The 22,394-nt window shown below is 41.1% G+C and overlaps 1 protein-coding gene across 3 annotated transcripts in view; it reads left to right on the top strand.

Moving 5' to 3' along the window:
- ALKBH8 (alkB homolog 8, tRNA methyltransferase) overlaps positions 1-22,394 on the top strand; it is a 50,902-nt gene that overhangs the window by 3,690 nt on the left and 24,818 nt on the right. For all 3 annotated transcript variants that reach the window (XM_075418289.1, XM_075418297.1, XM_075418302.1), the window contains 5 exons: positions 1,373-1,613; positions 2,657-2,788; positions 3,662-3,757; positions 5,129-5,233; positions 8,340-8,410. In XM_075418289.1, coding sequence (XP_075274404.1) covers positions 1,373-1,613; positions 2,657-2,788; positions 3,662-3,757; positions 5,129-5,233; positions 8,340-8,410 — 645 coding nt within the window. The remainder of the gene's footprint in view (positions 1-1,372; positions 1,614-2,656; positions 2,789-3,661; positions 3,758-5,128; positions 5,234-8,339; positions 8,411-22,394) is intronic.

Genomic DNA, 22,394 nt, shown 5'->3' with positions numbered 1-22,394 from the left:
ACATGGGCATCCCTATTAATAACATTCTACAAAATAACAACAATTAATAATGTGATCACCTTTGAAAAACGTGACCAGTAATGCACAGCCTGATGCAGTGCTAAGAACAAGTGTTAACAGAGCCATCGCAATAGGTGTAATCAAAGCAGTACCTCAGGCACGCTCACTAGATAAAATTTTTTTTTTTATAATCATTCTCTTCAGTTTTAAACCTAATCTGGTGTCTTTTAGAGAAGTAAAATGCTATAATTTTGTAACAATTGAACAATTTACCAGATGCCTTCAGAAAACGTCGTAGAACATTTACAGACTTTAAGGAAAAGATTGTCTGAAAGCTTTCTAGAAAGGTATTACATGGAGTCAATCCAAGTAAGTTGTTGCTAGCTGTTTGGAGTCACCAGAGCTCAGTCAAAACTTCAAGACTGCATCCTCACTTAGCCTTAAAAAGGGACATAAACTTTTTTCAACCACCATGATTAGACTGACCATCCAGTTATGCTATATAGCTATTTAGATGTCAAAAGAACTTCTTTATTTTGAAAAGGCCTATGTGTTTTCAAAGGATATTTCTTGAATAATACTCCTTTGAAAAGTTTTGTTTTGTTGTTTCTTCTGTTAGTTGGCAAGTCAGCAACAGTCGTCACAAATTGCATACTCCTTGATAATTTTGGACATAGATTGCTATGAAAATATAGAATTAAGCAGATATTGTGCATGAAGTAATCCGTGTTACCTAAGGATGGGGCATACATCCATTCTGTTTATAAATACAAGAGGGGGGAATTTTCAGGTAAGAGTTCTGGCACAGAACTAGATGCTTTCTTTGTAGAGGCTATCGCTTTTTTTTGGTGAACCTGATGTATGTGGAGATGTGAAGTGGGAGTGGGAATATCAGTCGATACTTTGAGACTCCTTGGCAGAGATGAGAAAACCTGTCTTAAAAAATAATCAAGGTCTTCAAAGGTTTTTCTGTTTGCTTTTGTTAGTGGTAGGAGGTCTCCGGAAAAAATCCATTTTAGAAGCCTCCAGAATTTTGTGTGCCAGTGTTGCTGGTTGCCTGCAGTACACTTGATGCACGCAGGCTGGTTTGAAGCTGAAATGCTTCAGTAACTACACACTATGGAGGAGGTATCTCTAGAGGTTGCAAGCTTTTCTGCCAGAATATGTGTTGGGTGAACAAAGGTTGCCTGAGCCTCATAATACCAAGCTCAGTGAAATGTAAATATCTTGCATGGAGTACGTAAAAGAGTAGTCATGGGCTTCCTTAATTTTTCTTTATAGAGCTGTTCTCTTGGTAGAGTGTTAGTTTTAAATGAATCAACAATCATCACTAATTTTCCATTTCTTTTTTTTTAAATTACTCCTCAATTAGAGCCTGGTTATTGCCAATGGTGGTCTCGGTAATGGGATGAGTAGGCACCAACTGCTCGGGATAGTAGAAGAATATGGGTTGGTGGAAACACTCTTAATGCCACCGAATAAGCCATATTCATTTGTGAAATATGGGACAACAGAAGAAGCCAAGAAAGCCTTTGATGCCCTTAATGGAAAAGAAGTAACACTGGAAGATGTTGGCCAAAACATTGTTCTATATATTAATTTTGTGGAAAAAGGTACAGTTTTTCTGCTTTCCTATATATCTTAACTACCTCTGTACTGCTTCCCTTTGCTTTTACTTTCTAGGTTGTAAAAATAGCTAAGAGCACGCTAGTCTGTGTAAGTAGACACAGAGGATGAAAGCCAGAATATAAGATTCAGGACATAAAATAATCTTTGCTCCTTGTACTTCATGATAGGATACTCTAATTTGAACTTCTTTACTTAGAGGCAAAAGGGAAAAGGATTTAGGTAGTTTCCAGATCATTCAGTGCTGCACATGAAGGTTTTGTGATGAAGGGGTTAAACTGGGACCCAGGAAACTCTGGACATTTCATTGGATTTCTTATGTGACTTTAGTCTTGTGATCTCTATTTCGGAAGTAAAAAGATTTCAGGCTTTGCCCCACCCCTTCTCACCAGGCTTTTTTTTATGGCTGACTGTAAGCTATTTAGTACAGGAACTGTTGTTCTCTCTATGAGCTTTTATAGTGTCTAGTGAAAAGGGTTCCTGCTGTTGGTCTGTACATTCTGCAGTGAATAGCTTTTTTTTTAAAAAACTATTAGGATAGCAGACTGACTGTCCCTGCATCACCAATATTTGGTGTTCACCTAGGTACTGCATTATATTCCTCCATATTTGGTTACAGATTGCTTCTCTGAACAGAGAATAATCTGGTGATTTGGTAAATCACCAAAGTTCTGGAAAACTAAAATGAAATGCAGGTAGAATCCTGAAGTGATTGGGGAATTCTTTTTACCATTATTTTGACAGGAAAATCACAATTGGTTTTGCATTTGAATAGTGTGAAGTCTTCTTGGTCTTACGCAGTAAAATTTTTCTTTGCATGATGCAAAACTTGGATCTTATCCTGTTTTGTCATGCCAAAAATGGATTATTCATACACCAATAAGACCCCAATGAAGTCTCCATTGTAGCATTAAAGTAAATATTTCTACAGCTATACTATATTCTCATACCTATTACATATCACTGTAGGGAACACATGGTTTTATTTTCTCTAAGCAGTGACAATATCCTCTTTCTCCATACACCCTAGTTTTCTGGCAGAATGCTGTTCCTACAAGCTTGCCTCCAGGCCTAATGGTCATTGAAAAGATTATTTCTCCAGAAGAAGAAAGGAGGATGTTGGAAAGTATTGACTGGATAGGAGAAGAAGATACTCGAAATGGTGGGCAAAATGATAGAAATCCAGACCTTCCATACTTTTATGCTGTGTTTTCCTACAGTTTCAGTTTACAAGAAGTCTACATCTTGGTACATGTATTGTTTGAAGTCATTGCTTGATTGTTCTTAGTGTTTTCAAAATGGAGTCATATATTGCAAGTGATAAACTCTTGAGAACAAGTGGTCTGAATTGCTATTCAGGTATAGATTTAATTAAATAATATTCCTGCATACAGAAACAACTGAAGTGTTTTTTAGGTGTCTTATGCCAAGCCAAGACTGTTCTGTAGCGGTTACGCTTGTAGTTTGATGTCCAGCTGAGAAGCTGTGTCTTCTCTTAAACCAAAAAGAAGTCAGTGAGACACACATTGTGGCTGCTTTTGTGCTTTCCCCTGAGCTCTGTGGAGTTAAATCTCTTAAATGAATCATTCTTGGAATTCACTTCAAAGTTTCTGTGCAGATTTTGTTCCTTGGAACAACACAAAGGGCTATATTGACCTTAGTTAACATGTAACTTGGTAATTGGTGAAAGTGAAGGGCTGTGCTGTATCCATAGGATATTAATCGAGTGCAAGTTCAGAGATCAGGGCAAGGATAAAGATGCATTAAGCATGGCTCAATAAAATTGGTACCCCCTACTTCTTGCATATACAAAACCACCATCACTTTGACTTCAAACAGCAGTGGATATGATACTTGATGAAATACAAAAGGTAATAAGGCAGAAGTGTGTGCCATGAAGGAAAAGGGTCACGTACATGGTTTCAGCTGTTAATGAAAGACTGTTTAAGAGGTCAGATGGAATAGGGAAGCATAGTAAGTTGCCTATACTGTTTTATATAGTCTAATCTTACTTTAAACTTGCGTGTTTTTACAGCCCAGAAGACTTTAAAGCATAGAAGAGTAAAACATTTTGGATATGAGTTTTGCTATGATAACAACAACGTTGATAAAGACAAACCTTTACCTGGAGGTGAGAACTTCCCTATTAAGTCATGCATAATTTGCACTGATGTTTGAACTGTTATGTAAAGACTTTAAGCTTCACTGAGATATGAATGTGAGATTCTAATTAGAGGGGAGATTCTAATACAATGAGAGCCTTCACTGTATCTTAACCACACATTGAAGGCTGCTGTTGAAGGAGATCCATTCCAAATTACTGAGTGCTGGAAGCTTGTATTCCAGTCACCTGCAGCCAGGGGTTGCTGCCCTTTGAGGTCCCATCAAATAAGGCTTTTAGGATTCTAATTGTCATTCTTTTTTAGCTTTAGTTTCATACAACAATTGTGTGTTACAAATTACATATTCATTTGTTTAGGGGCTGTGACGTATATTGCTGTGTATATTTATCTTGACTAGCTTAAAGCTTGCTGGATGCACACAAAAATAAAATTTTCTTTGGACTGAGAGCAATTTTGGAAAGGTTTGAGTAACTCTTGTTTGGAGTTGAGAGCTATGAGTCAGAGCAAAGCAAGTGAGTCATCTTATAGTCTTAAGTTTAAACATAGTAAAATAGGGGAGTTAAATTCCGATAGAACTTGAAGGTGTGCACGTGTACTGGGGTGGATGTAGCTTCCAACAGAAGAATTCTGGTTACACTGCGGTTTTAACAGCGAAGCTATATAATCATAAGGGCATTGATATTTGAGCTGGTCTTAGTCTCCCAGCTAGACTATTTTATGTGTGAGAAAAGCATAAACACTTCATTGAGGGAGAACAATTAAAAATCAATAGATTCATGGAAAGGCTATTACTGACATGTTTCTCCAACAGAATTTTGCAATGAAGTCCTCAGGTAAAATATCAAACTAAAGATTCAGTGAAGGACTGTAACTTTCATTCGGGTTTCAAACCAGTTTAACTTCAGCAGATTTTTTTTCAGTGATGTGTAATCTAATTCGGTAACAGATTTTTAGGGGATAAATTTTCAGAGCGCGCTCTGCACAACTTCTGACTCTCTGCATAATAGTTTTGCTTCTTGACTGCATTTTTTTTTTTACTGTAGTTGATGGAAACTTTGCCTCTGGTTTGGTATGCTTTTATTTATGTGTAGAGATCGTGCAGTTTGCATTTGTAAGGAGTGATCGGTTTCTGAATGCAGAGGCCTTGGAGCAACAGCCTTTATAATTGCGAGATGTTATAAATGTATCGGACTTGCAGATCAGACCCCCAGTTTTAATGTGTGTGTTACAACAAATCCAGAGTGATCAATATTAAAGATGGACTTGCATATCTATGAAGTTGTTTCTGTGTATTTTGTCCAGTTATTATATCGTAAAAAGAAAGGATAGCTTTTTACATTTTTATCCTATCTTGCTTACAGTTTTGTTTCTATAACTAGGTCTTCCTGAAATTTGCGACATATTCTTAGAGAAGTGCTTGAAGCAGGGATATATCAAACATAAACCTGATCAACTGACTGTAAATCAGTATGAACCTGGACAAGGTAGGTTTATTGGTCCTTCAAAAATTTTGAGCTCTTTACCTTACATTGTGATTTAACCCTGGTAGGCAGCTAAGCACCACACAGCCACTTGCTCACTCCCTCTTACTGAGGTAAGGGAGAGAATCAGAAGGATAGAAGTGAGAAAACTAGTAGGTTGAGATAAAGACAGTTTAATAAGGTTTGTTTTTTTTTAATAAAAAAGGAAAGAAACCAAAACAAAGAAAAAATGATGCAAAAAAAACCTAAAACAATTGCTCACTAGCAGCCAACCAATGCCCAGCCAGTCCCTGAGAAATGGCATCCCCAGTAAACTTCACTCCTAGTTGTATTGCTGGGCATGATGTCGTATGGTATGGAATATTCCTTTGGTCAGCTGTCCCAGCTGTGTCCCATCGCAACTTCTTGTGCACCCCCAGCCGACTTGCTGGCAGGTAAGCGTGAGAACCAGAAAGGACATTGATGCTGTCTAAGCACTGCTCAGCAGTAACAAGAACATTCCAGTATTATCAATGCTGTTTTTGTCACAAATCCAAAACATAACGCTATACAAGCTACCATGAAGAAAACTCTGTCCCAGCCAAAGCAGTACAACTTAACATCAGAAGAGAGTAGCATCGAAGTGTGACAAGGTGTAGGTTGATTTAAGCACCTGCTTAGTGTATTCCCTCTGTGACCAGAGGTGTTTTGAATCAAAGCTAGAGCTTTTATACTCATTTCTGAACCTCAGAACTTGTGTTTAGAAGTACAGCTTTTGATACCACTGTTATGGAAATTGATGGTGTTTCAGAGTCCAAGGCCATCACATGGAAACTAACCACAAAAAGATACAGAAATAAGTCATATTTGTTTTTGTAGTCAAGTGCATTTTTTTTTTTTTACTCCCAACTCTTCTTGCTCCCTGTAGAGTGCATACAGTCTCCAGAAAGTGGCTCTTACTGTTAGTACATATGATATAATGTTAGTGTGTGTGATATATGGACTCTTAAGTATGATGGAAGTAGTGTTCCCTTATCTGAGGAATAAGAAATTACTCTGTTTATCTGTAATCTTTCCCAAACTGGAGACATCTGAAGAGAAATTTGCTTCTAATCACAGCTCTAGGGAATAAATCATGTGCTGTGCTTTTTGCTAAGGTCAATCATCAAGGCTAAGTATGTGGCTTGCTTTCCAGAGTGGATATCTCTTTTGTCCTTAGGAAGAAAGGACAACAGCTTTTCTGTCAGAATTACTGACTGACAGCTAATAGAGTGTCTGCCAAACAAGGATCTGAAAAGCTAATGCTATTTGTTTATGTATCTGACAATCTGTTAAATTGATACAGTCATGTACTTCTGGCTGGGATATCAGAGGAGATTTGTCAGAATTGTAGATTTCTATCAAGAATAGAAGAATTAAAAAAAAGAAAAAAAGAAACAAAACAAAAACCAGAACACCAAAACAAACCCAAAGCAAAATACTCTCTTAAGTGTAAATTGTGAGGATATGAATGAGCGCAGATTGCATTCAGATTAATACCTTTAGTATCTGTGTGTTCCCAGCCAGACTGTCATTGGAAAATACACTTGAGATTTTAAGAAGTGACTGATGACTCTGGGTATCTAAGTTGTAGGGGCCACACTTAAGACATGTTAAATGAATTCCTTTTTGATGACACTTTTTTCATTCAAGGTCCTAATAATGTTTAAAGTTGTAGATTTATACTTGAAAGTTACCATCCACATTTTTGAATACTTGGGCCACTGTCTCTTCCTATGTGCTGCATATATGGAGTATTAAAAGCAGGTAGGTAGGTCAGAGTGGTCTTGCTTGAATTGTCTGGGTGATGCTGAAGAGATCAGTCGATGTTCTCCTATTGCACAGTGAATTGCATTGACTTCAGTGAGCATCTGATGACAGTTTTAGTGCTTGATACTGAGGCAAGTTATGAGCAGACACAAGCAGATATGTGTCGTTGGTTTTCAAGTCTCACTGATTTTCTGTCAGTTGAAATGTTGGCCTCATAAAACATTTGTATCTCTTTTGCTGAAACTAATGGAATTCAGAATATTTACATCTGGGGGTAAAATCTGGCATATAATAAGGATGCTTTGTAGGGCTACTGACACTGTTAGGAAAGAATTCAGTAGTGTCCAAAATCAACGTGGGTAGGGTTTTTAGTAAGCAAATATGGCTGTTTTGGTTTGGATCACATAGGAGTTACTCTCTCTGTCTGGGCCTGCTGTGGTGTCAAAGGCAGGTGTAGCTGCCGTTCTCCTGAGCTGTCTGCTGGCCTTGCTCCACTGCTGACTACAGCTCCCCACCATGCGGTGAGCTCTTGCTGTCGCATGCATGCTGCTGTTTCAGCACTTGCTGTTAAAATGTGTGGCACGAGCTGTGGGGAATGGCAGTTTCTTTCCAATTTGCAGATCTAAAAGAAATTTTTTTTTTATAAAAAAAAAAGCTGTTCCCTTGGCAATTCGCCACTATGTCTGTTTACTCATACACAGACCAACAGATATGTGACCCAGGGGTTCGCCTAGCAATGGTGTGTGTGGTTCTCCTGGGAACTGCAGAGCAGAGGCAGGGTTTGACCCTGACAGTGCCTGTGTTCTTGGTAGTAGGTCCTAATTCTGAAGCTGAGACGCTTAGCACAGTTGTTTGCTTAGCAATAGGGGGACTATTTGAGATGACTCCTTCTGTATGAAGAGAGTGAGGGAGAAATACATGATCATGGATAAACTAAGGCCGAAAATCACCTAATGTTGTGTAAGTGTTAGTGCTAAGCTACCTAAGAGGTGTGCATAGTGATTTCAGGTGCTCTCTGCAGCAAGGAGACCATTTGGAGTCTTTAGAGGGTAAGTGAGGCCTTTGGGTGCTCTGAAATGTCTTCTAGATATTTCCACTGATTATATAGGACAGTTGTTGTAACTGTGTGCATCTAATCTGGGCATGTAAATCAGACAATTGTCCCAAATTCTTTTGGAAGGCAACCCCCTCGTTTATGACGTCTTGTTTGTTCAACCATACATCCCAGTTTTCTATATGGACGTCCATGGAAATAGAGCTTGCTAGCAGAGATACCACTCTATTATTACTATACTGACTTTTTTTTTGTTATCTTATGCAGGAATTCCTCCTCATATTGATACGCATTCTGCTTTTGAGGATGAAATAATCTCTCTCAGTTTAGGAGCTGAGGTAAACTTAATGTTTATGTGTGTCTGGATGACGCTTTACTGAGAACTTTCATTTTTATGTTGTTTAATACGAGTAAACTTGATTTTTTTGCATGGTGTCTATTCACGCTCATCTGAGTTTGATATCAAGCATGTAAGGTAAAGTGATATGCTAATTAATTAAGTGGCCGCAATGAGATGTTGTCACTGGAAGATTTGCCAGTGATATCAGTGATACCCTATTTTTAAATCTCAGCATCCAGTTTTCCATTGACCTTCCTTTATTTTGTGTTCATCTTAGAAACCATATCACTCCTGTTCGTGTTTCTACCTCCATTTTTTCCTGTGTCATCCTCTGTTCCCTGTGCTCTGTGTAAGCCTCCCATTATTTTTATATTCAGTACCTTTACAGTAGGCTAATGTAGATGTATTACTTGTAGAAGGTCCACTCAGAGAACCCTACTGAGCTAGTTGCAGTGCAGGCAGAGGGCAGCTGATCTCATGAGCTTCCAGCATACACAGGTCATAGAATTATAGAATGGTTTGTGTTGAAAGGGACCTTATAGATCATCTGGTTCCAACCCCCACTGCTATGGCCAGGGACACCTTCTGCTAGACCAGGTTGCTCAAAACCCCATCCAACCTGGCCCTGAACACTTCCAGGGAGGGGGCATCCACAGCTTCACTGGGCAACCTGTTCCAGTGCCTCACCACTTGTACCAGCATTGTAAAGAATTTCTTCCTTTAATCTAAATCTACCCCCTTTCATTACGGTGGATGATGTAGACTAAGAGTGGGAAGGGAAATGAGAGAACGTTGGACTAGCATGAACTCATGTGTCAGGAGTAGTGCTGAAAACAGTCTCAGTGCTCTAATTACTGTCTTTACTTTTACTCTGTCTGGATTCATCTGCTGCATCTGTGCCCATGTATGTTTTGCAAATTTAGTGTTACCTGTTCTGCCTTAAGCACAACTGCAGCAAGTCTTTGCTACTTGGCCTTGCCATCTTCCTGCGCCTTTCTTGAGGGTGTGTTGAACACATCTGCGAGGCTTGCTTCCATTGGTGTCTTGGGCTTTTTGTGACAGGGGAGTTACGTGTATTGCTGTGTATTTCCATGGTACTGGATAACTAGAAGCTCAGTAAAGCTAAGAACAGGTTATCACAGTGAGTAATAGAGGTTTGACTTTTGAATCTTTCCATTGAAAAGCCATGAATGCTGTATGAGGATCATCTACTACTTGTTTTCTTTGGCAGTGGTGTGTAGATGATAGATGTGTGCTTAAGAGTTGTGCCTGTATTACTGATTATTATCTCCTATTACAAAACAACAACTTTGTTGCTCTCGGTTTGTCTTACTCTTTAGGCAGAGAGAAACGTGAATGGATATTCTGAGAACTGACGTTCTTTTGAATCTTTAGTCTGGGCTCTGGCATTGACGACTTCTTGCAAGTTGTATAGTGGATGTGGAGCTCCTGGGACTAGGGGTGAGTCTAAGGAAGGATAACCTTGTGTTCATTGACATGTGTGGCAGTGGCACATTGGTGTTATTGGTTGCTTGAAAAAGGAGTGTCAGTGTTGCCAGTCCTCTCAGCCTGCCCATGGATGTATTTGTCCACCATTCACAAAAGCCTAGAGTACAGATGTCTGGGATAAGTTGTGAGAGTGGTACGCAAAGTGGCGGTAGAATTCTTACTACTTTTGTTTTGGAATCTCCCAATCTAGGGGCTACTTACTCATGTGGCTTCTGCACTTAGCCTTGTCTCAGAGGTAGTGCGTTCTCTGTTCAACAGCACTCTTTTTCACAGTGCCAACACCTTCATGCTAGGTAGCACATGGGAATGTCGGTTTCTTTTAAGCAGTTTTTCTAGGAGCAGGGCTCTAGTTGATCTTCTGAGCAGTTTATCCATCCCAAGTTTGATTTTTTTCTTATACATGCTGTGCATTCAGAGCAGGACAGCAACAGTAGATGACCCCAGTTTACAGCTGTTCCTATGTTGGTCTTGTGAATAAAAAAAAATCAGTTTACTGCATAAAAACTCTATTGGTGCTGTAATTTTCATTTTCTGCCTCAATCTGCAGCCCCAGGCTTTCTTACCTGTTCCATTTCAATTAAATGGTCGGCTGGCACAGATGCTCTGTTACCTCATTGATGAGGCACTGCAGGCAGTGCATTTCTAGATGATTGTATTACAGCACACCTTTGCGATGGTCTCGGAGATGGCCAAAAGCAGAATGATTTTAATCACCTGAGAAATGCAAACCTTTCCGGGAAGTGGTGTGCCTGGAACATTATGATGCTGTTAATAATTGGAATGTGTACATTTCAATCGGGGAAACAGCCAGACTTGGGCCATTTCTAGGTATTTCGGGCATAGACATTCAGATACAGCCTGTTAGATAGCTTCTAAGTTTCAGTGCCTTTTCCTAATGGGCCATTAATGCACTCTTTAGGTGCAGACAATCAAAGAACACATGTAGTAAAACAAGTCAGTGGCCCATGAAATGCTGCATTATTTAATGACTTTTCTTTCTGGTACTTCTGCAACTTTTTATCACTTCTTTAATGTGTTTTTGTGCATTTAGGTCTTCATCTGGTTTTAAAATGTAAATATCAGTTGAAGTAATATGCGAGTTAGCTGTTTGAGGAATGAAGTCCCCTACTCTATTCCCATCACAGTTTACCATGTACAATATTTACACACTCTGATAATAAGTAACTGGAGTTGCATATAAAGCAGCAAACTTTGGTATCTGTCTCTTCTCTCTGTTATTGTCTCTGTAGTGTGACTATTTTTTTCACCTGAATAAATTAGGCTACAACGTAATGGAAAACATGCATAAGCGAAGTTGTATGTCTTGTCCTTTCTTTGTTCTCCTCAACAGTAAATGCACACATTTAAATAAAAAGTGCCATAAAGAAATAACCTTGCAGCCCAACTGGTTCTGTATCCTATTTTGGAAGTGGCTAATCAGCCACTTCAGAGGAATAAAAGAAAGCAGAATGCCTCATACTGAGTCATGGAAAAAGCTTTTCTTTTAATTGTTTGTTTGCTTGCCCTTCCAGGATCTGAGTTAGGCAGCTTCTAGTAACAAAAATAAATGCCTTGGCTTATGAAAAAGAACAGTGAACTAAACGCAGGTGCCTTCCTAGTCTAATGTCTTAGCCATCAGAACAGGTTCTCAAACTTCATATATTGTCTTCACAGAATCACAGAACTGTTTAGGATGGAAGGGACCTCTGTAGTCTGTAAACTTGCTGAAATGGTTTGAAGTGGTAAACTTGTCCTGTAGTCTAGCTGGATGCTAGGTGCCCACCAAAGCTGCTCTATCATTCCGCCTCCTCAACTGGACAGGGGAGGAAAAAAATACGACAAAAGGTTTGTGGGTTGAGATAAGGACAGGGAGAGATCACTTGCCAGTTACTGCCACAGGCAAAACAGACTCAGCTTGGGGAAATTATTTTAATTTATCACCAGTCAGATCGGAGTAGGATAATGAGAACTAAAACCAAATCTCAAAACACCTTCCCCCCACCTGTCCCTTCTTCCCGGGCTCCACCTCACTCCCAATTTCTCTGCCTCCTCCCCCTGAGCAGCACAGGGGGACGGGGAATGGGGTTGCAGTCAGTTCATCACACGTTGTCTCTGCTGCTCCTTCCTCCTCATGCTTTTCCCGTGGTCCAGCGTGGGGTCCCTCCCACGGGAGACAGTCCTCTACCAGCTTCTGCAACGTGAGTCCTTCCCATGGGTTGCAGCTCTTTATGAACTGCTCCAGCATGAGTCCTTTCCACAGGGTGCAGTCCTTCAGGAACAGACTGCTCCAGTGTGGGTGCCCCACAGACTCAGAAGTCCTGCCAGCTAGCCTGCTCCACCATGTGCTCCTTGGTCCACAGGTCGTGCCAGGAGCCTGCTCCAGTGCAGGCTCTCCATGGGGCCACAGTCTCCCTCAGGCACATACACCTGCTGTGGCGTGGGGTCCTCCCCTGGGCTGCAGGTAGATGTCTGCTCCACCATGGATCTGCGTGGGCTGCAGAGGTACATCCTCCCTCACCATGGTCTTCTCCACGGGCTGCAGGGGAATCTGCTCTGGTGCCCAGAGCATCTTGTCCCCCTCTTTCTGCAGTGGCCCTGATGTCTGTAGAGTTGTTTCTCTCGCATGTTCTCACTCCTGTCTCTCCCACTGCCTTTTTTTTGTTTGCCTTTCTTAACTATGTTATCCCAGAGGTGCTACCACTGTTGCTTATGGGCTTGGCCAGTGGCGGGTCTGTCTTGGGGCCGACTTGGCTCTGTCAGACATTGGGGAAGCTTCTGACACCTTCTCACAGAAGCCACCCCTGCAGTCCCCCTGCTACCAAAACCCTGCTATGCAAACCCACAACAGGGTGTACACTGCCCCGTCAATCAAAGTAATTAATGAAGATGTTAAACATATTATCATCAGTATCGACCCCTAGGGTACTCCACTAGTGACATATCTCCAACTGCATTTTGTGCCACTGCCATCTTCAGTGATACCTTGCAACCTAAATCATGTATTGAGAATCAGTCTTTTCCTCAGTGGTGGATGAGTTCATCCAGTAACAAAACTCTTTGTACTATTTTGTTAGAGCAATGATTATGTCTGATGTGTTTCTGCAAACTTAATTTATGTTAAAAAAGCAATAGCTATTGACATGTAGCATATATGTTCATTTTAAATATGAACAATGTTCAGAAGAAAATAAGGGCATTTGTCTTGCATCAGGTAACCCACAGCAATCCAAGTTCTTATGCTTGGGTGAAATAAGGCGGAAGTGTAGGTGTGAGATTCTCTACCCTGTCTCAGTCACATGGAACAGCTTTGTCAAGAGGCATAGAGAAGCCAAGTGGCTCAATTTTGTTGTAGTTTGTGCCATACGTTGTGTTTTAGAGAGTTTACAAGACACATGAAACTTGATTTGAAGGAGAAGAATCTCACTATTAACTTTGTAGTTCTGCCTACATTATGAAAACCACTAGGTAGTTGGAGGGTAAAGCAGTGAGATATGGTGTGTCTTGTCTTATAATACTCCAGGAAAAGTGAGGGTCTTGATCTAATCACCTTTCTGTTTATGATCTGTTTCTTTGGTATCTCCTGGGAAACTGCAGCATCAGTTGAGACTTCCAGAATCCCCTGTGGGCTCGTAATGGCATTTTGTAAATCACCACACCCACCCTTCCTTTGTGGGAGTTGATACACTGAAAATATTAATGAATATCAGTTTCAATGTTGTGTTATTGAATACAACTTTCTTTAATTCAGAAGTTGTCATAGTAGGAGAAGAAAGGCAATAGGGTGATTCAGAGTGATTATTAAGCTTAATTGCAAACCAAATGTCCCATGTCTATGAGTTTGGACAGAGTACTGCAAAACAGGGAACAGTCCTTTCTGTTGCGAATTTTCTGTATTTGAGCTAGGTGTTATTTTCAGTGCCTCCATTTGGTGTCTCTAAAGATACGTAATTTTGCAGTATTTCATCTTAGGACCCTGGCCAAGTTTGCAGCTGTCTCAGAAAAATCCTAGTTAAAGCCTGTGTCAAATTTCCCTTTGCAGGTTTGCAGCAGGAGTTTGATCAATATTGCGATTTTTGATTTTCCACTCTTCCTAATTTGCCATTTTACATACTCTCACATAAGCCTTGATTCATTAGAATTTTAAAAAGACAGAGGTAACATTTCTATAATGAGCTAAGTAGTGCTATGAGAATATCCAACCCATAAAAAAAACTTTCCCTTCCTGGCTGCAGATCCTATCCCCAATGAAGAGCTAGCAACACCCTGCAGTCCCTCCTCATCAGCTCTGCCCCATTCTGTCCAAGACTGCTGTGGGACACCAACTGCCCCATGCCAGAGGGTGAAGCACAGTCATAGTTTTCTTGAAGGGTGTGTTGTGTTGGCACCATGCTGTGATTTATGTTGTTCTGTCCCATTTTCCTAATATCCAGCCATGATGTGGAAGCCCCAGGCTTGTCATTCTTTCCTCCTTAGCTTCTGCTTTTCATCCTTGAATGCCTTACTCTGCTTCCAGTATCTGTGTCTTGGCCTAGCAGAATGCTGGTGTAAACACTGAGAAACTGCTGTGATACTCTGGCTCAGCCCCTGACCTAATGTCTGATCTGTCAAGAAAAGCTGTGACTCTCTTAAGCCTTGAAAGCAGAGCAATGTTACAAAGAAAAGTTCCACCAGGCCTTTTGAAATGTGTATGACCGATGGTCATCCTGGAACTGGTAGAATGAGGTACCCTGCTGTTACTCATCTCTCAGGCTGGTAATGGGCCTTTTTTTCCTGCACTTTTGCTTCTTACCTGTTGATCTACTTCTAATATGTGTTGGTTCACAAAAAGAAATCTCTAGCTGCTATAGCAGCAGCTGTTTCTGTTATAGCAGCTTGAGAGATTTTATCAGAAGCCTTTAGAAAGTCTAGATTATACCTAGCCTTTGTCAGTTAGCATCTGTTTCATGTCTTATGTGAGCTCTAACAAGGTAGGCAGGCACTCGATATTGTTGTGTTAACTTTGTGGTCCGGCTCTTATTTTGGTTGTCTTGGTTAGTTGCTGATTCAGTTTAATTTTCTGTTTATATTTACATTATTTTTCTTTTAAGGGAAGGCAGAAAGCATCTTACCTATTTAAGGAATTGCTCTGGGTAGCTATACCAAAGTTTTTCCTCTGTCCGTGCTAGCAGCATGATTGTAGTAGGTGAAATAGTAGTAATAGCAATCTATTACTATTAGTGTCAGTATATAATTTTTATTATACCTGAAAAGAGATTGTATTGGCAGAACCAAAATGTCTCTTGACCAAAATGGACGACATTATTTTTAATTACTACAATCTAATGATGAGTTCAGAAGTTTCTTCTGTAGTCTGGTGGGATTTGTGAAGCTCGATAGTGTGCTGGGTTTAAGAACATACTGTTCTGGGTTTAAGTCTGTGTTGGATGCTTCTTCCCTATTTGCATGCAGAATTCTGTTTGCAGAGATCAACGTGTCCTGCTGATGTTTCCACCTGATCAGTGAAAACCCAACTTTCACGTAAATTGTTCAGAAGGAACCTGTCCTGCAATACCTAATAACCTCCTTCCACGGCCTTGGTTGTTTATAGGCTAACTCCTATTTTAGCGAAAGGTGACAACAGCAAGACGCCCACTGTGAGCAACTAATGCATACAAGCATTTGTTTCTCAGGTGCTGTAGGAATCTGCTAAGCAACCTTGATTTGCACTGAGCTGCTACAAGAAGAGCATTTGGACAGAATTGCCCCCAGAACAATGATACTGGATTATTTTGATAGAAGCTATGTGGCAGTAATTTGTTTAGACGTAAGACAGCACCATGGAGATCTTAGCTTCTCTGATACCTCCTCAGCTACTTGGGAGGAGTAGAATCAAAGCTAAGCTATGACAGAGCCTGTATTTTAAAGTTCTGTGTGTAAAAATATTTTTCTTCCCTCCCGTTTCATCTTGGTGAGACATTGCATTTTCCGGGTGCCACTTTGAGTTGTCCCTGTGGCGAGTCTCCAAGGTCTGGCATTGACTACTGTTGGGCCTATACTGGGCAAATAGCTCTGCAAAGCTTTGTCTCCTGTCTCCATTTTGTTGGCTTTGTACCAGCCTTCCTTCCTTTTCATAGAAGAAAGAAACTTATCTACCGTGCCTTTCTATGATGGTGATGCCGTGAAAAGCCGGAGTTGAAGACTCGATAGTCAGGAGACTATTAAGCAGGTATTCTTTATTACGGCGCTGGGCACAGGGGGGATCTCTCCTCCAAACGTCTGCGCCAAACACCCTGTCATTTCAGGTTAAATACAATCACAATATACATATTAATTATATTGCTGAGAGATGCTTAGCATATTTATGACTTTCCCAATAACTAATTAGCATATGTTCATGTCTTTCACGCATGTCTGTTAGCGTCCTCAGGTGGTCCTTGGGGGTCCTAAGATGAAGGCTTATACTCCTTATCAGTGTCCACTGGTTGACCTTTGTGTCTGCACAAACTCAGTTCAAAGATCACGTATACCGTGTCTTTCCAGGTTGTTTTGCTCTGGTCTAGTTGCCCTCTTGGTGCCTCTTTATCTCTGTAGTTTGGTGCATCTGCTCTCCTAAGGCCGAGCTGTCTGAATATCATTATTTAGGAGTCTCTCTGTCTTAGAGCTTTCCTGTGCCCCCCAGAACAGCAAGTCAAGTTTGTCTAAGTAGCATTATTTAGGAGCCGCTTTATCTTAGAGGTTTCGCGTCTTCTCAAAACAGCAAGGATCTACTTACATTTAATTACAATCACTCTAGTAAGTGGCAATTTTACATTTACGGGTATCAATGGAGTGACTACCTTAGTGGACAAGGGAAGAGCTACGGATGTCACCTGTCTGGACTGCTGTAAGGCCTTTGCCATGGTCACCCACAGCATCCTTCTCTCGAAATTGATTAGATATGGATTTCATTGGTGGACTGTTTGGAGAATGACGAATTGGTTTGAAGGTTGCAGCCAGAGGGTAGTGGTCAATGACTCAATGTCCAGATGCAGTTCAGTGACAAGTGGTGTCCCTCAGGTCTGTATTGGGACACTATTTATATCTTCTTCAGTGACATAGACAGCGAGATTGAGTGCACCCTCAGCAAGTTTGCAGATGACACCAAGCAGAATGGTGCACTTGACATGCCTGAGGGATGGGATGCCATCCAGAGGGACCTGGGCAAGCTTGAGAAGTGGGCCTCCATGAACTTCATGAGGTTCAACAAGGCCAAGTGCAAGGTCCTGCACGTGGGTTGGGGCAGCCCCCATTATCAGTACATGCTGAGGGATGAAGGGATTGAGAGCAGCCCTGCCGAGAAGGACTTCGGGGTAGTGGTGGATGAGAAGCTCAACATGAGCCACTGGTGTGCGCTCGCAGCCTGGAAGGCCAACCGTATCCTGGGCTGCATCAAGAGAAGCATGGGCAGCAGGTCCAGGGAGGGGATTCTGCCCCCCTGCTCCACTCTGGTGAGACCCCACCTGGAGTCCTGTGTCCAGCTCTGGAGCCCCCGGCACAGGAAAGACGTGGACCTGTTAGAGCAGGTCCAGAGGAGGCCACAAAGATGATCCAAGGGTTGGAGTACCTCTCCTGTGAGGAAAGGCTGAGAGAGTTGTGGCTGTTCAGCCTGGAGCAGAGAAGGCTGCGGGGAGACCTTATTGTAGCCTTTCAGTACTTATAGGAGGCCTATAGGAAAGCTGGGGACAGGCTTTTTAGCAGGGCCTGTTGTGATAGGACAAGGAGTAATGGTTTTAAACTAAGGGAGGGTAGATTTAGACTGGATATAAGGAAGATGTTTTCTGCGATGAGTGTGGTGAAACACTGGCACAGGTTGCCCAGAGAGGTGGTAGATGCCCCATCCCTGGAAGCATTCAAGGCCAGGTTGGACGGGGGCTCTGAGCAACCTGATTGAGTTGAAGATGTCTGTGCTTATTGCAGGGGGGTTGGACTAGATGGCCTGTAAAGGTCCCGTCCAACCCAAACTGTTCTATGATTCTTTCCATGAAACTGTTCCCCACCATGCAAGGCCTAATAATACCTAAATTGGCTAGAATCCGACTTCAGCGCTGAGGAAGGAAGGGCAGCCTGTAGTTTGATCGCTGTGGGATCTCCAATCTGCAGAATATGCCCTGGCTTGCTTAGATGTTTCTCCTGGGTCTGCTGGAGTGGGAAGTTGCCTTACTATATTCTGTGTAGCACTTTTGTTTCTTACGTGGGGTCTGTTATTTTGGCTGCTGAGAGGGAAGGCAGGGCTGTGGCTCCTCCTGGTTCATACCACTTTGCTTTCTTTCCAGTCAGTTGATTGCTCTTTTTATCATTGCTTGCTTTCTTTGAGTGGTTGGTGTTGAGAATGGAGTGTGGGAAGAACGTTCCTGTTGTCTCCTGAACTCCTTTGGGCAGTTGCATCAGCAGTGCATCGGAGGTGACTGTGGAGAGACAAAAGAAACTGCAATTAGGAGGAATTAAAACATGAAATCCACTCAATATCACATGGAAAGATACATAGAGATGCTATGAAAAATGTCATACAGTTCCAGTTAGTTTTCTCACAATCGCACCAAAATCCTGCTGTGAGTGAAACACTTTCTAAAATGTTTGAAGTCTGCGGCAGGGCTTATGATTTTCTGACTGTGGTCATAGCTGCTAAATAATGAAGGAAAACTTCTGCAGAATTCCTTTACCAACTTGATTCTGTTTTAACAGACCCTGTTGTCTCCAGGCTATTTGCTGTTTCTGTAGTGTGCTTATTTTGTATGCTGAGGCAGCATCATTTCATTTCCAATTCTCAGACGTCTGGCTGTTATGGCTTTACTGTGGCACACAAATACAGATACAGAATTTTTCGGTGGATACAAAGGTACTCTTTAGAATGTGTGTTGCTGTTCCATAGATTTACTAGAGATTTGTAATTGTTTTTCATGTGGTAGGAAATACGTAGATAGGTAAAAATCTTAAAATTATGATGCACAATATTGCTTTTTTTTTTCTCTTGTTTCACTTCACTCTCCCCATGTACCCTTCACTGTGATACATTAATTACTTTTCAGTGGTGGTGGGATGAATTAACTGTTTCAGTATGATGTTGCTGTTTATTCCTGTGAAAAATGTTATCACTGTAATAGAATAAAACTAACAGACCATTTAAATTTACATTTCAATTAATATTTTTACAGCTGAAATTATTTTTGAGTCATATTTTTTAATTGTTATTCTTGAAATATAGGTAAATATTTTTTTATAGAAACATCTATATTCATGTTTGAGTAGCTACTAGTTTATTTTTTTAGAGAATTTTTAATTTCTGAGAGAGGTTTATAAGTGGAAGTTATTTCTGTGCCTCATGTTATTTTTAGAAGATCAGTACTTGATGCATGAAATGGAATCCTGGTGTCTGCCACAGATCAACGGCGAACAGGTTGAACTCTGGGACATTAAAAAGTTGTTATCTTTAGCTGTTGCATTTCAGTTGTACTTCACTTCTGGAATTCAATAAAGAAATCTAATTTCATTAGCCAGTGATGTCATCTCTGTCGTCATAGGAGCCTATTTTAAGACTGTGACAAATTTCATGTAGAAATGACAAGTAGTCAGTCAATAATGGTAATCACACGTAGTCTATAAGCAATGAAACCAGCTTAACTTGTTAAGCTTCTGCTGTGGTGTGTTGTCTCTCTTGGCTTTGAGCTGGACTTTTATAATACCAGTAAGTGTAGCAGATGGGGTTTGAAGTCTGTCTGCATTTACGCTATCTTTACAAATCTGAGCATTTTGCAGACTGCAGTGTTCTGTGTCTGTTTTTCTTTCCAGCTATGTGGAGTGTTTCAGGAGGAGTTTCGCCACAGAGCTCTTGTTTCAGTAGAGTTGACTCTGGAAATTTTCGCTGAGGAACTGGTGATTTAGTGGTTAAGAACAAGCTGGAGTCAGAGCTGTCAAACCTGTGATGCTGATACACCCGACAAAGATTCTGAATCGGGGAAGGGAGAGGTGTGTGCCCTTAGTGGAGAAGAAGGTAGGCAGGCAGCCTCTTGGTGCAGTTCAGGGGCAGCGCAGGTGAAGCTCTCATCTGTTTGCTGGGGCAGTGGAAGAGTGGTTGGAAGGAACCAAGGTTGATGGTGCGCCTGAAAGGAGGGAAAACTGGATGTGTCACAGTTCCCTGTGAGGTGTTCTTGTTCCTCCTCTTCTTCCTCTGTTAGTGCGTACATCTCTGCAGTGCACGTTCATGCAAACCATTGTAAATTGAGGGCCAGATGCTGAGGCCCTGGTTAGAGCCCTTCTGTGTAACTTTTGGCTGCATTATATGAAGACGCTCATTGAGCTAATGAAGCAGATGGAGGGAATGAGAGAAGAAAGAGATGATGTTGCTTGTGAGGAGAATCAGTGGTGTTGGAATACTGCCTACCCAACAAAATGTGCTTCTCCTTTTTGATTGTTTTACCTGCTTTAAAATAATACTTGTATTTCAGACGTGGTACTTCCATGGGGTGAAATGTAGCAATTGTGCGAATTGATAAAACAGTTTTCTCAAAATGATTTTAAAGAAACCTTTCTGTATCATGCTGTGTTTTGAATTATACTTTATGGCCACCATTAATGAAGAAGATGCTTTCGTTATTGCCTCCTTTCCACCCCCCCGCCCAGAGTTATATGCTTTTGTCTGCTAAGGAATGACTTTTCTGTATGTATTTAAGCCATTTTTGTGAATTCATGCCCAGATCATTGTTCCTCAGTAGATTTCCCTTTTACGGCAAAGATGTAGAGGATTAAGAAACAGGCCATATGGTAGTTTCTATAGCAATAGATAAAACGCTGTGTCTTGTCAGGTTTTGTGAAGTATGATACAAGCATTAGTTTGTGAAGGCACAGTCTGCATGTCTTGTATTCTGGCAGTTCTCTGTTACTGCGACATTCTCTGGGACACTTGCTAGATGGAGTTGTGAGAAGGGCTAGCTGACCTTTGTGTTACTCAGGCTGAGTAAACTCATCCTTTCATTCTTTTGATTTACAGATACTCAGCACTGGACTATTTCCATACTACTTTCTCAGTAGGTAGGGGCCAAGATTATTGTAGTAATAGTGCAGGAGAGGTTTTAATTAAGACAAGGCTGTTTTAAACAGAGTTGAAGCGTCTGCTGAATCCATACTTGGATGCCTTATTAAATAACTTGTTGTTAGTGATATTCAGTCCAGCATTAAGACACTAGATTTTAGTGTTTACAAGTAGATGCGTACATGTGCACTATATGCCCGAGCTCCTCTGCAATCGATGGGGATTGAGTCAGTCCAGCCTAGAGGGTGATTCAGCTCACGACGAACTAGACATCTAGTGTCTGTTTTCTCAAGTTTTGGTTCCCTAATTGGATTTTTAAAAATCTATGCTCAAATGTAGGTGTCTTAATCTTGAACTGAATGACTATTCCCACCCTATGACGTAGCTTGGGTTCCTGCACTACAGCATTACAAGGAGAAAGCCGAGACCTGCAGGAGGAGAGTAAGGTCTAATGAACAACCCCAATGTTTGTGGAGAGCGAGGGAAGACGGTTTTCCATTACACACGATGATGAACGTGCAGCATGTTTTACCCATGCCTTGAAATACCCTGAACCTGTAAGGACTTGAACTGTTACACACCAGCTGTGGCACACTAGGGCACGGTATGAGTGTACCACCCTGAATGTAAGTATTTCAGGTCGTCTTTCCTGGAAATGACTCGCTCATTACTGTAGCTGTTTCTTATTCCCCGTTTGGCAGTTATTACTCAGTCAAGGCCTGATTTGTCCTGTATCAATTATTATGTTATGTGGAGGCCCTATTCACAGTCCCTTACACTGCTTTTGTTGTAGAAAATGTGTGATTAAAGGTTATAAGGGTCAATGGCAGCATGATACATGTACAGGTACGGTGGCATGGGAATGGAATTACAGGTGAAAAGAGTCCTGCTACATGTATTTGCAAGCTCGGTAACAGAAATTGATGACTATAGTGTGTTTCCACAGATATTTGTAAATTATCAGTGATTTGAAAAAGGTGATAGGCTCTTCTTGAACCTTAGTGTTTCCTTTTCTAGTTAGGTATTGAAAATATCTTTGAGAACTTGCAAGTTTTTAATGTGTGAAAGAATTACAGATGTGCCACAGCACCATGTGCACACCAGAATCCTGTGAATGTCTTCAGCCTTGCATATGAAGTTGTACTCATTACAGAACAACTGTGTCTGTGTTGTAAGGGCTTGGACAGTGATTCCTCAGTAAACGTCTGCTACAGCATTAAACATGTAAATAAGGATTGTTTGCTTTCAGAACATAGAGTAATACAGAACATAGAGTAATGCATTAAGTGCAAGTCTGAGGAGATGTATTTGAGGATGCAGAACTGCTTTCTTGTGACATCTGGGCATTATATCTTGAACAGGTTGAGCCCTCTAGAGACCACTAGGATCAGGATGTGTGAGAGTCCTCTTGTGCTCTTCCATTGAGCTG

The sequence above is a fragment of the Opisthocomus hoazin genome, chromosome 1 (assembly GCF_030867145.1).
Source record: "Opisthocomus hoazin isolate bOpiHoa1 chromosome 1, bOpiHoa1.hap1, whole genome shotgun sequence".
Taxonomy (NCBI): Eukaryota; Metazoa; Chordata; class Aves; order Opisthocomiformes; family Opisthocomidae; genus Opisthocomus; species Opisthocomus hoazin.
This window is presented reverse-complemented; position numbering and strand designations above follow the sequence as displayed.